General features: G+C 36.8%; 1 protein-coding gene across 1 annotated transcript in view; it reads right to left on the reverse strand.

Moving 5' to 3' along the window:
• LOC145241524 (1-acyl-sn-glycerol-3-phosphate acyltransferase alpha-like) overlaps positions 1 to 11,869 on the reverse strand; it is a 78,441-nt gene extending 66,572 nt beyond the window's left edge. The window contains exon 1 of the mRNA XM_080104567.1: positions 11,407 to 11,869. Within this exon, the coding sequence (XP_079960693.1) occupies positions 11,407 to 11,594 (188 nt within the window). The 5' untranslated portion in view covers positions 11,595 to 11,869. The remainder of the gene's footprint in view (positions 1 to 11,406) is intronic.
• Positions 11,870 to 12,102: the final 233 nt, after the last annotated feature.

Genomic DNA, 12,102 nt, shown 5'->3' on the forward strand with positions numbered 1-12,102 from the left:
AAGTTTACTTGTCAGCTTAAATGCTATTAGGATGTGACTTTGAAAATACGACAAGATAACAGCATTAGATTAGTTATTAAAGGATTTATTACTGGATTTAATTGTTCGCAATTTTTGAAGTTCCATTAAATATTCGGAGGGACATGCAGTAAATCTTTAGGAAGTAATTATTTTTTCTTTCAGCAAGAAATCAGATGGCTTCTTCGAACAATTTATGATCCATTAAAAATGTTTGTTCTTTCAGAGAAGATCCTAATTTACCTTATATGTGCTTCCGGGTTGCACTTGCTTACACCACTGCATTTATATTTGCCCTCTATTGGCCCCACAACAGCGGAGTTACTATCTTTAAGAGCATATCTGAGAAAATAGACCACATCCTGCCTGCACACCCCACGACTAACATCCACATATGTGGTGACTTCAACGTCCATAACGTGGAATGGCTGACCCACTCAAATAAGACGGATGATGAGGGGAGGTTCTGTCATGATTTTGCCATTGCTTATGACCTCACTCAGATTGTTCGCGAGCCCACCCGTGTGCCCGATACTACAGGTCAATATGCAAGCAAGCCTCCTAGACCTTTTTCTCTCAACTTCCCCTGAGCTATGTTCATGTTCCGTTCTTTCTCCTCTAGGATCATCCGACCACTCCGTCGTATCAGTTAAGATAAAAATGAAATGTAATAAGTCCCCAGACGTACCCCTCCACCGTACTGTATACCGATACTCTATGGCCGACTGGGATAGCTTCCGTACCTTTATATCTGATCTACCTCTCCATTCCATATTTAAAAATGATGTGTCATCTATAGTATCAGACCTGACCGAATGGTTAATTGTAGGCATAGACCGATTCATACCAACTAAAAAATTCCAACAAAAACCTAACAGCCAGCCATGGTTCTCCCCCAGAATGTGCTGCTGCCATCGCACACAGAAATTGCTTTTTCCATAACTACCAACGTAATAGATGCACTGAGACTAAAGCTGCTTTCAGGAATGCCAGCAATCACTGTAAAAGAGTAATAAAAACTGCAAGAGAGCTATATGCCCAGTCTGTTAAATCCAAAATAGCTGATATGCGGCTTGGTTCCCACCAGTTTTGGCAAATAACAAATAGGATCCTGAACAGAAGTGTGCGTTCTATCCCAACCATTATCAACGGACCAGAGGTCATCTCCTCAGCTTCAGACAAGGCCAAACTATTTGCAAAGAACTTTGCAGCTAATTCTACCCTATGCGACGAAGGCCATCAACTCCCCATATTTCCTCCTATAACACAGAACAGGCTAGGTAACATACAAATATCTGTGCATGAGGTCGGCAAGCTAATCAAAAACCTTGATTCCAGTAAAGCTACTGACCCTGACGACATCCCAATTATATTGTTAAAAAAGCTTCAACCAGAACTTGCTCCCATACTTACGAAACTGTTTAAACGTTGCCTTTAAACGTACCTTGGAAAACCTCATCAGTATGCTCTGTATTTAAGAACTTAGGTGATAAGTCATCTCCCTCTAAGTGCAGACCAATAAGTCTCCTGTGTGTCATGAGTAAGTTGCTGGAATCCATAGTAAATAGAGAAATAGTCAACCACCTCAGCAGAAATAACCTTCTTAGTGACACGCAATATGGTTTCCGTTCTGCAAGATCTACCGCAGATGTGCTAACAGTTATATCTCACAGGATTAGTGAATCTCTTGATAAAGGCTTCCTTTCTAGGGCAATTGCTCTTGACATATTAAAGGCCTTCGACAAGTTATGGCATAAAGGCCTACTTCACAAGATCTCCAGCTACGGTATAGCTGGAAATATTCTCTCTATCATTAAATCATTTCTCTCTGATAGACTCATAAGAGTAGTAGTTGATGGACAAAACTCAGAGGCCTGCAGTATTAATGCTGGTGTCCCTCAAGGGTCCATCCTGGGCCCAACTCTCTTCCTGATCTACATCAATGATCTCCCTAAACACATACTTAAATCATTCGTTGACATCTATGCTGATGACACGACCATCTACAGCAACACATCAAAGGCTGTAAATGACAAAGCTCTCTCTGGTTCTCTCTCCTCTGAGTGGTTCAGTGGGGGAAGACGTGGCTGGTTACCTTTAATGCATCTAAAACCAAACTCCTATCTTTACATCATCAACGCTCTGATCCCCATCTGGCATCAATTGAAATGGATGGCTCTCCTCTAGGAGAAGCCCCATGTTTTGACAAGCTTCTGGGCTTGACCTTCACTCCTGATCTGAAATGGAACACGTACATCAAGTCTGTTGCCAAGGTCGCTGGAAAGATGGTGGGATCCTTCTACCGCTCCAGAAGATATCTCACTACTGATGCAATTCTCTATCTATATAAAAGCCAAGTACGTCCAAGGATGGAATACTGGTGCCATATCTGGGCAGAAGCTGCTAAAAACAGTCTATCCTGCCTTGACAGAGTACAAAATAGACTTCGTGGCTTAGTGGGGGATACCCTTTTCTCTTCCCTGCAACCTCTCTCCCACAGAAGAGACGTTGCAAGCCTATCTTTGTTTTATCGTTATTTCCATGGCAGGTGCTCGTCTGAACTCCAATCTCTGGTCCCCCCCTCGCCAATCTTTTACAAAAAACACCCGTCTAGCTGAATCCACTGTCAAAAACTTTCCCCACTCTTTATCTATGCCTAAATCAAAACGTAGATTCCATGAACAAAGCTTCTTCCTTAGAACTGCACGCCTGTGGAACTGTTTCGTCTGCCTGCTTCCCTTCTGACTACAACTTGGATGTCTTCAAGTCCAACGTAAACAAATTCCTGATGAACCAGCCCCTTAAGTAGACACCTTAAATATCCACACTAACGTACTGTACTTACAATAACCCTTATCGCTGAGTGGCTTCCGGGCCTTGATAAGTGGTGACTACCTTGTAAAAAAAAAAAAAAAAAAAAAATATTGATAACAAACCACCCAATAAATGTTAAGCTAACATTTAATGGGCAGGTTTATACCAGTACTTTGTTTAATTTTTTAAATTTTTAACGATTATTGAGGCTCCTCATATGTGAGTGTCACTTGTCCGGCATTATTTCTTGTTCTCATGTAATATGCAACACTTTGTTTTCGAACCAAATAAACGATTTAAAAGGTTTGGTCTTACAGGTCTTACAGGATGTGGCATCAACATCTACATTAATTCTCTCTTTTAGAGAATCACTAGTTTCTTCATCAGAAGAAAGAACCTGATAAGAATGTGTAATGGAAAGTTCTAAAGGATACAGATGTCTCAAAGAATGCTCCTGAGACACACCATCACTTTTCTTGATCATAGCATACCTAATTAAATCATCAGTACGGTAGTGAAATTAATCACTTTTCCTAGACTAATACGGACGTGGCTTTACCAGATTTTTTATTAAAACCACATCACCGATCTTGATTCTATTATCAAATTCGGCCAGATACAAATCATATGACAATTCTTTTAATCCCAAGAGATAACTTTCATACCATATCTACTTAAACTTTTAAAGCAAAAATTCATTGCACCACTGCAAACTTCTCACAAGTTCTTCCCTGCTAGGAGGACGATTCATATCATCTTTTCAATTCAAAAATACAGAATTTTAGTAGAAAGGATGGACAAATGCGTTAGGAGTAATTACCTCCAAGCTTGAATCGTTAGAACAATAAGTTTTCATTAATAGACCCTTGCAAGTCAGACAAGACCGTTAGAAGTTGAAAACAATCCTTCGTCTAACACCTTAAAAAGACAGTTCTTAACCACCTTAATTAATCTTTCCCACACCGCTCCATACCAAAATTATAACACTTCACACATCAAACCATACCAAGGTATAGTATGATGTTTGATGTGTTAAGTGTCATAATTTTTCTTAAACTTATCTGACAAATAAACTTGTTCTATCAAGCCACAACCAGCTACAAAAGATGAGCATTGTCAGAATAACATATTAAAAAATCTCAAAAAGACCAATACCACCGAGCGAACAAACATGTCAGGCACAACATACGTTTTCTTTGTTTTGTCACCTTCCTAAATCCACAAGTGTCAATAAAGTCAACACCAGTATGCAAGATAAGTCTAACCAAGTTAACCTTGATGCTTGACCAACTTATCTTGGAGTACTTAAAGGACAGCGACTTGTACCTTTTACAGACAGTACAACCAGAGATTACTGTTTGGATAGCCTATCTGGCCCAAGGTAACCAAAATCCTGAGAGGCGCAACTTTGGAAAGAGTTGCAGCTATTCCCAAAAGTTTGCAGCTAACATGGCAATCCATGACAATCAAATGAGTCACATGACATGACCTAGGCAACAAGATAAGATATCTTTGGGAAAAAAAGGTAGAGTTATCAATTCATCGCCGAGAATGCATCAACCCTTTTTCATCCAAATAGAACTTGAATTTAGATACCAATAAAAGGATCTCAATACAGGAGGATTTATCCAAATAATTCTTTTTCCTGACCAAAAATTGACTGAGTAAACAAGATTTGGCCTTAAGACTAAAATCAAAATCGATACCTTTTATTTTAAATATAAATTGAAAAACTAAAGTCAATATTTTTATCAACTTATTTAAAGAGAAAAATCTTTTTAAATCAATTACGGAAAGATCATTCAACTCATCCTCACACCTAGTGTGTGCATTAGTGAGTATTTTATTGGTCGAGCTAAGGCACCCCAAACCAAAGGTAGGACAATCCAAGTTATCTCCCTTCAACCAGACAGGACCTCTCACCAAAATTCCATCTCCCTTCTAAATTTATTTAGAGCGATGCCTCCCATAATGAAGTCTGCAGGATTATCTTCTGTAGTGATATATTTTCATTTAACCTTGTATCTCCTGTTATGTAAATCAACAATCATTGTTTTAATATCCTTTAAATGATTTCTCGTAAATTGACACTTTGAGTTAATAGTATCAGACAGAAGCCAGGACAACATGACTTGAGCATCCGCGCCTATAATGATTTTACTCAACATTTTGAAAGAGAACATTAACCAGAAACAAGAAACGTGTTTAATTTAACAGAAACATATTTGACACACACATAAACAGCCCATAATTCCAATTTGGGTAAGGTTCTCTTAACAGAAGGAGCTACCTTTGCCTTGGAAAAAATTAAATTCGCTTCACCATATTGATATAAATATTCAGCAATAGCACAAACCCGATTTGAAGCGTCGCAAGATTTCCATTACCAATTAGCTTTTGATAAAGACTTGTACGTAAAATCAGAAACAAACAATAGGAAGGGAACGGGTGGGACCGGCACCGCCTACTTCTGGAAAAGAGAGAAAGACCCCTCAGCTCCAAGACAGGTTGCTCAAAACAATTTAGTTTCAACACATTCAATGCTGAACAGTTCAATGGAATCACTTTATGTTAGACTAGCGGAGGTACCCGGCATTGCCCGGGTGTTTGTAGGTGTGTGTGGTGTTAAATAAAAAAGAACCCGGTAGGGATCAAACCCGAAGCCTTGAGGCGAAGTTTGAAAATAAAATCGGCCAGCCAGAATGAGTTAGTGAAAGATGTTTGAATTTATTTAAGTAAGAACCAAATTGACAGGTGCGCGCCCGGAATTGTCGAGCGTTACGACGACAACGATGTCAATGACCAGGTTTGTTTGTTATAAGCGAAGTAAAAAAAGAAAACGTTAACACATGAGGGGGAAATAACACAAAAAAAAATCAACGTAAGGCAAACAAACGATGAAAACAGAAAAACGAACACATGAAAAATGGCTTAAATAAGCCTGTTTCAATATTAAAATTTTAAAAATTGGTAGGTACCCGGGTGTTTTTAGGTGTGTGGTCGGAGGTGGATAAGCGAAGTAAAAAAAGAAAAAAACAGAAAAACGAACATTACGTAAAAAATGACTTAAATAACACTGGTTCAATATTTAAATTTAAAAAATCAAGAAAAAAAAGAAAAAAAAAGACATCTCACACCACGATTCGAACCCAAAACATTTAGGTAATGAACCAACACGCTAATCAACTGACCTAACATGATGTACATGAAATTTGTTCAGTTTTTCAACTATTTAAAGTAAATCATGCGTAGAACCGGTCGAGAGGGCCGTTTTTGTTGACCCCCTCCACTGTCAAAAATTGCCGATTTCGGGGTGAAAAAAAAAAAATGAACGTTTTTGGCCAATTTTTCAATATTTTTGGAGCGAAGGATGGAGCTTCAATATGATACAGAGTTTGTGAATTTTTATTGTGTCTGTCGAAAGTTTTTAGCAGACACACAAACATACACACATACATACATACATACATACATACATTTTCGCTTTTATATATATATAGATATAAAAAGTCTCAGTCCTTGGTAAGAATGACAGTTTCCGGTGAAGACAAGAACACCTCAAAGTCTGGGGTTCCGTAAAGAAAAACGCAGAAGGAAAACCTACTCTTCACAAATTCGTTAGTTCGTTACAGAAACAATCGCCTCAAAGCTCCACTCATCTTCACATTCAATAACAACATCACCTCGTAGTTCACTACATACCATCTGCGAAGTGATCTCCCACTGTCACCTTTATGCCAGCAAATACGGCCAAGTTCACCTTTTGCCAATCCTCGCAGCTACAAGATCATGTTTCTCATAAGACTGACTCACTGTAATGGTGGTGTTTCTTCCTTCGGATCGATTACTGCCTTACACACCAGACACAAACGAACCCTCTTACGTCGAGAGCTAAGGTTAGTCTTGCTTTTATGTCCACAAGACTCTACTACTTTTAAGTTTCCAAGAAACCAAAATGTCATGTGGAACATTCTGGTCCCAGGAAATCCCCAATTTCCAGAACTTGCTCAGAATTATTCAACCTTTAATAATGATAATGCCAATCTTATCGGATCAAAGACTAAGGTATTCACGGGCAAGACGTCACATTTAGTAGAGACATTCCTTCTATGCAAGAACTTGATTTCATCTTGTCGTAAAGATGACCCAAAACATTTGCATACATATTTCCATGAGAGGAGCAATTATTGTCAAGTTTCATATGCTGTGCAACCAGTTTGCTATTACTGCAGCAATTTTTCAAAGAAAAACCTCCTTCCTGCATAATCACTTCAACGTCTAAATACAACAGTAGAAGATGGGTGGGAAACTGGCGAGTCGTCATTAAGTTCTCAATGTAAAAATTTTCAAGTAATAAATCCTTACCAGGACTGGGTTGATATTTCTCCACAAGATACTTCACAATGTAATTTAGAATTGATGGGCTAAATACAAACCCAAATTATGAGTCGTGTACCTAAAACATTGTAGCCTATTTTCAAACTTAAAATAAAAAAGTTTTTATCAAATTCATATTTTAGCTTAATCATCAGAAAGGTTTTTCTGATGTCTGCCAAAAGGACAAATCGATTAGTCCTGAATTTGAGTATTAATTCGAGCATATTCAAGTACAAATTCGCTACGGCATAAGTGCAGTCATTAAAAGAAGGTTTTCCGCCTGTTCTCAAAGAACAACTGAAAGGACGGATCTGCCGTACACTGTAAGTGTTCTTTAAACATTGGATGATGCGGAATCCAAGTGTACTTACTAAAAGTAGAAGGATCAACATTTATTCTCTCGATTATACCTTCTTGTTCCAAAAAACACCTGACAATATTCAAGGTACAAATCCCTTTCAGATTTGTTACGAGAAACATGATCTAACACTGACAGAGCTACCTAGTAGTTAGAGGGTACAGTACTTAGTTTATCCTCGCCCCAGGGTGGACTTATATGATAACAGTTGTTGACAGTTAATGGAAGAGCTTGAATTTTCTTGTTATCGTAGTCACTGAACTCATTGTCTACGATACCATATCTTATCCCATGATAGTCGAAAGTAAACAGACCTTGATTCTTAAACTCATCTTTGTTTTTTTAACCACTTTTTCATTCTGTTGTCTATTGTAAAACATGCCTACTACTTTTAATGCTTAAACAGATTTTTTTTTTTTGCACTCTTCTATGACCGCAATCTTTATAAATTGCCAAGATTTTGTACTAATCATTAATCAGAAGGGACCATGTCTGAGTTGACACCGGCGTCGTGTATGCACAGAAACCGAAACTAAAAAAGGAATGCTGACTGTAACCGGAAAAAAAAAAAAGAAAAGTTCTCCTGTAATAGACCTCTTCCTGAATTATTTTCACTTTTTCCAAAATCATAGCAGCAAGTCGATATCTGTGGACTTTATTTTTTCGACCAAAACAACCTCACAGATGTAGACAGAATTTTTTGTGAAATATAAAACGGTATTCTTTTCGGTAAATGTCGGCACGTTACTTACGGAAAAATGATTTATTAAACTGCATAAGCACCTGTTAAAACTACACACGTTCTAGAATTGAATACCCCCCCCCTCCAAAAAAAAAAAGAACGGAAAACATATGTTTTTGTAAACTAGTGAAATTTTTTTTTAGATCAATTATAAACATTAAAAACTGCGTAACACAGAAAAAAAAAAAGAAATGAGCATTTTTTTTTTTTTTAACTTTGTTGTTTCAAATGTTCGCTAAAGATTCCTCTGCGGTGTGATAAGTCACTTCACCACTCGCATGCGCACGCATCATGTAAGAAAACACTACTGAAGGCAGTGAAATGGCATAAAATAGTCCCAGGGTCCAGGGGTTCATCCCATGCGAATGGTAAATTTGCGATGGGTTTGATTATCAGATTCATTGTCAGCGATTTCAAATACCCCTTAAAAACCAAATCAGAGTGGTCGGTGGTCTGTTGTAATGTAGTATAAAGTAACATTTACCGTAAACAAGAAAAATTATTTTTGCTTTAATTTAATTTTTGTTATTGCGCAATAACTTATATTAGCTTGAAATAAAAAAACAAACAATAAAAAAAAACAACAAAAAACAAAACATTGTTAATAATCGTTTGGGTAGAAAAAAGGGTACTTGTAATGTACACTTATTGATCCATACTGAAATAATAACGATATAATTTAAAAAGCCATTCTTAACATGGGGAGGGAAGGGGAGGGGGTTTTGTACATATTTTGTTCTTTAACTTTACAATCTAATAAAAACAGATATCATAAAATTTTAATTAAACTTGAAAATACTATTTAAAAAATAGCGCGGACTGATAAGTGCACTAGCACCGAAAAAAGTCCATTGATATCGGGCCCCCTGCTATGAATTCGCAATAGGGGCATATGAGCAAGAAAAAGTGTGAGTAGTTCAGGGAGACGTCTCCTACAAGAGAACCCGTTAAGTAGACAAGAACATGCCGTCTTTGGAGTATCAATAATAGCTCAAAAGTCCAAAAGTAAACAAAATATTGATAGAAATCCACTCAATAAGTGTATTCTATTAACACACATCTAAAATCATGATTAGCTGCCAAAATTCACACCAGAATTATCCACATGGACCCATTGCGTAACGGTAAGTAGTGTTGATTAATCAGTTCTAAATGGCAATGTTCTGATGGTGAAGGTCTAGTTCACGTCACTTTTAGTGTCGCGAACTAGGACGTTACGTTCACCTCAATCCAAGTTTTAGTTCAATAAAAGTTGGTTTGGTTCAGTTCAAATTCTATAGAAATAACTATTTTTGTATTCCAGCTGGATTTAGGGTCCATGGTAAAGTTAAAGAAAGGTGCGTTTTTTATGACTTAAGACTGACATTTTTATACTAAAGTTTGATCGCCTTTTCTGTCCTCGAACAGTGGAGAGAGACAATTTTTATTTTTGTTCCTATCCAAAGTGCCACTTTTTTTAAGGAGCTGGATTTTCCCCACATTAAAAACCGACATTGTGTCTAACTGCAAGTCAATATAAACATTAAGTATATAAAGTATTTGAGTCCGTTAAAACAAATTTCGTCATTTAAAATTTTTTTTTTATTATTAAATTTTCACCCCAAACAAGGCACATTGCCACTTTGGTGTAGGAGGCTACTATCAGGGCAGGGACATAGGTATCAGGGGTACTGTGTAAGGAGTTGGACAGCAAGATGTCGGTTCACATTGCACTTGAACTTCTGCATTTCAGTACAGTTGGGGAAGCAATCATCCTGAAGAAGTCTTAAAAAATTATTTCGGAAATAAAGACGAAACGTTGATGAAAATAATTTACAGTTTTCCTTTTTCAGTCACTCTGCAGAATACACACACCATAGTATTTTTTTATTTTTTTTTTTATATGGGATTTTCAAGTTAAATTCAATATTTGCGATAAACTTGTTTATTAAATTGTTACGTAGAAGTACAGAATAAAAGCTCATTTTCCATGTTAAGAATGAGTTTTCGAACGGTCCGTATTCAGCATATGTACCCATTTTAATTAGAAACAGAGAGAGAGAGAGAGAGAGAGAGACAGACAATGAGAGAGAAAGACAGACAACGAGAGAGAGAGACAGACAGACAATGAGAGAGAGAGAGAGACAGACAGACAATGGAGAGAGAGAGAGACAGACAGACAATGGAGAGAGAGAGAGACAGACAGACAGACAATGAGAGAGAGAGAGACAGACAGACAGAAATGAGAGAGAGACAGACAGACAGACAATGAGAGAGAGACAGACAGACAGACAATGAGAGAGAGACAGACAATGAGAGAGAGACAGACAATGAGAGAGAGACAGACAATGAGAGAGAGACAGACAATGAGAGAGAGACAGACAATGAGAGAGAGACAGACAATGAGAGAGAGAGAGACAATGAGAGAGAGAGAGAGACAATGAGAGGCCGAATTATTAAGAAAGAAAGACAGGGGGACAGAATTAGAGAGAGAGAATAAGAGAGAGAGAGACGGACAGAATGAGAGTGAGAGACAGAATAAGAGAGAGAGGGGGGAAGACAGAGGGAGAATGAGAGAGAGAGAGATAGACGAGAATAAGAGAGAGAGAGAGAATACGAAAGAGAAAAACAGAAAAGAAAGACAGGAGAGAAAGAGAGAGAGAGAAAAACACACACATACAGAATAAGAGAGACAGAATAAGAGAAAAAAGATTGGATAATCATAGATTTTGAAGGAAACAGATTTAGTCACGTGACAAGTTTTTATAGTAAAAATAAAACTATAAAAAAAAACATTTTATTCGTGTCAATTAAAAACAATATTTTAAATAAAAAGAATTTAAATATTTTCGTATCTTTCAAAAAGCAAAACATTTCAGTTACATTTAAAAATAAATAAAAAAAAAATCTTTAAAAAGAACAGATTATTTTCTACGTTTTCATCTCGCATGCATGACAGTTTTTTTGACCGATCTCATATTGTTTCTATTCGTTGAACTGGAAAATTTTAAAGTCTTTTTTTTTTTTTTTTTAATTATATTTAGAAATGAATGAAAAAAAAAAAAACTAATTTAGAATATGAATGAAAATGAAAAAAAAAAAAAAAAGGAGAACTTACTTGTAATTGTCGACATGGAATGGCTTGTACCATCCAGCGATACAAATGAAAGTGGCCAAAGAAAGGACGATCGCATAGTAGATGCCGATCTTGACATAATATCGAAATGCTCCACTGAAGGAATAAATGACAGGCACCACAAGAAAAATCAAAATAAACACCCAGAAAATAATATCCCAGGTAACCATTTTTCTTTAAAATAAAAAGCCACAGAGTGGCACACAAAAAATACAAACAAAACCCCTTTTCCCCTTGTTAATAAGCGTGTCTTGTCAAAAAAAACAAGTACGGTGAAATAATTCTTCGTTCTTGTCAATGGCTAATTATTGCTCGTACTGTTTTAAATTAATAATAATGGTGATATTAATACTCCAGTGCTTTCGGTCATCAGGAAATTGGACGATACATCACAGAGATCTTTATATTGGCTCGAGTGATATACAAATAGGTAGAGAGAATGGGGGAAGGTAGAGGAGGTAATCTTATAATAGTGAAGGAAAGAAGAGAAGAAAAAGAAACAAGAAAGAAGAGTCGTCACTTTTCGTCCACTCCGGAAACACTCGGTCATTTCCGTAAATTCACCGAATTTAATTTCATTTTACTTCTTTATTATGCTTATTTAAAAGGAAAAAACTAACTTGCAGAAAAACCTTTATGACGTACCTATCCATGTCATATTCCAAAATCCAAATTAAT

This window comes from Euprymna scolopes, chromosome 20, assembly GCF_053919585.1.
Source record: "Euprymna scolopes isolate OS-2025 chromosome 20, ASM5391958v1, whole genome shotgun sequence".
In the NCBI taxonomy this organism is placed as follows: Eukaryota; Metazoa; Mollusca; class Cephalopoda; order Sepiida; family Sepiolidae; genus Euprymna; species Euprymna scolopes.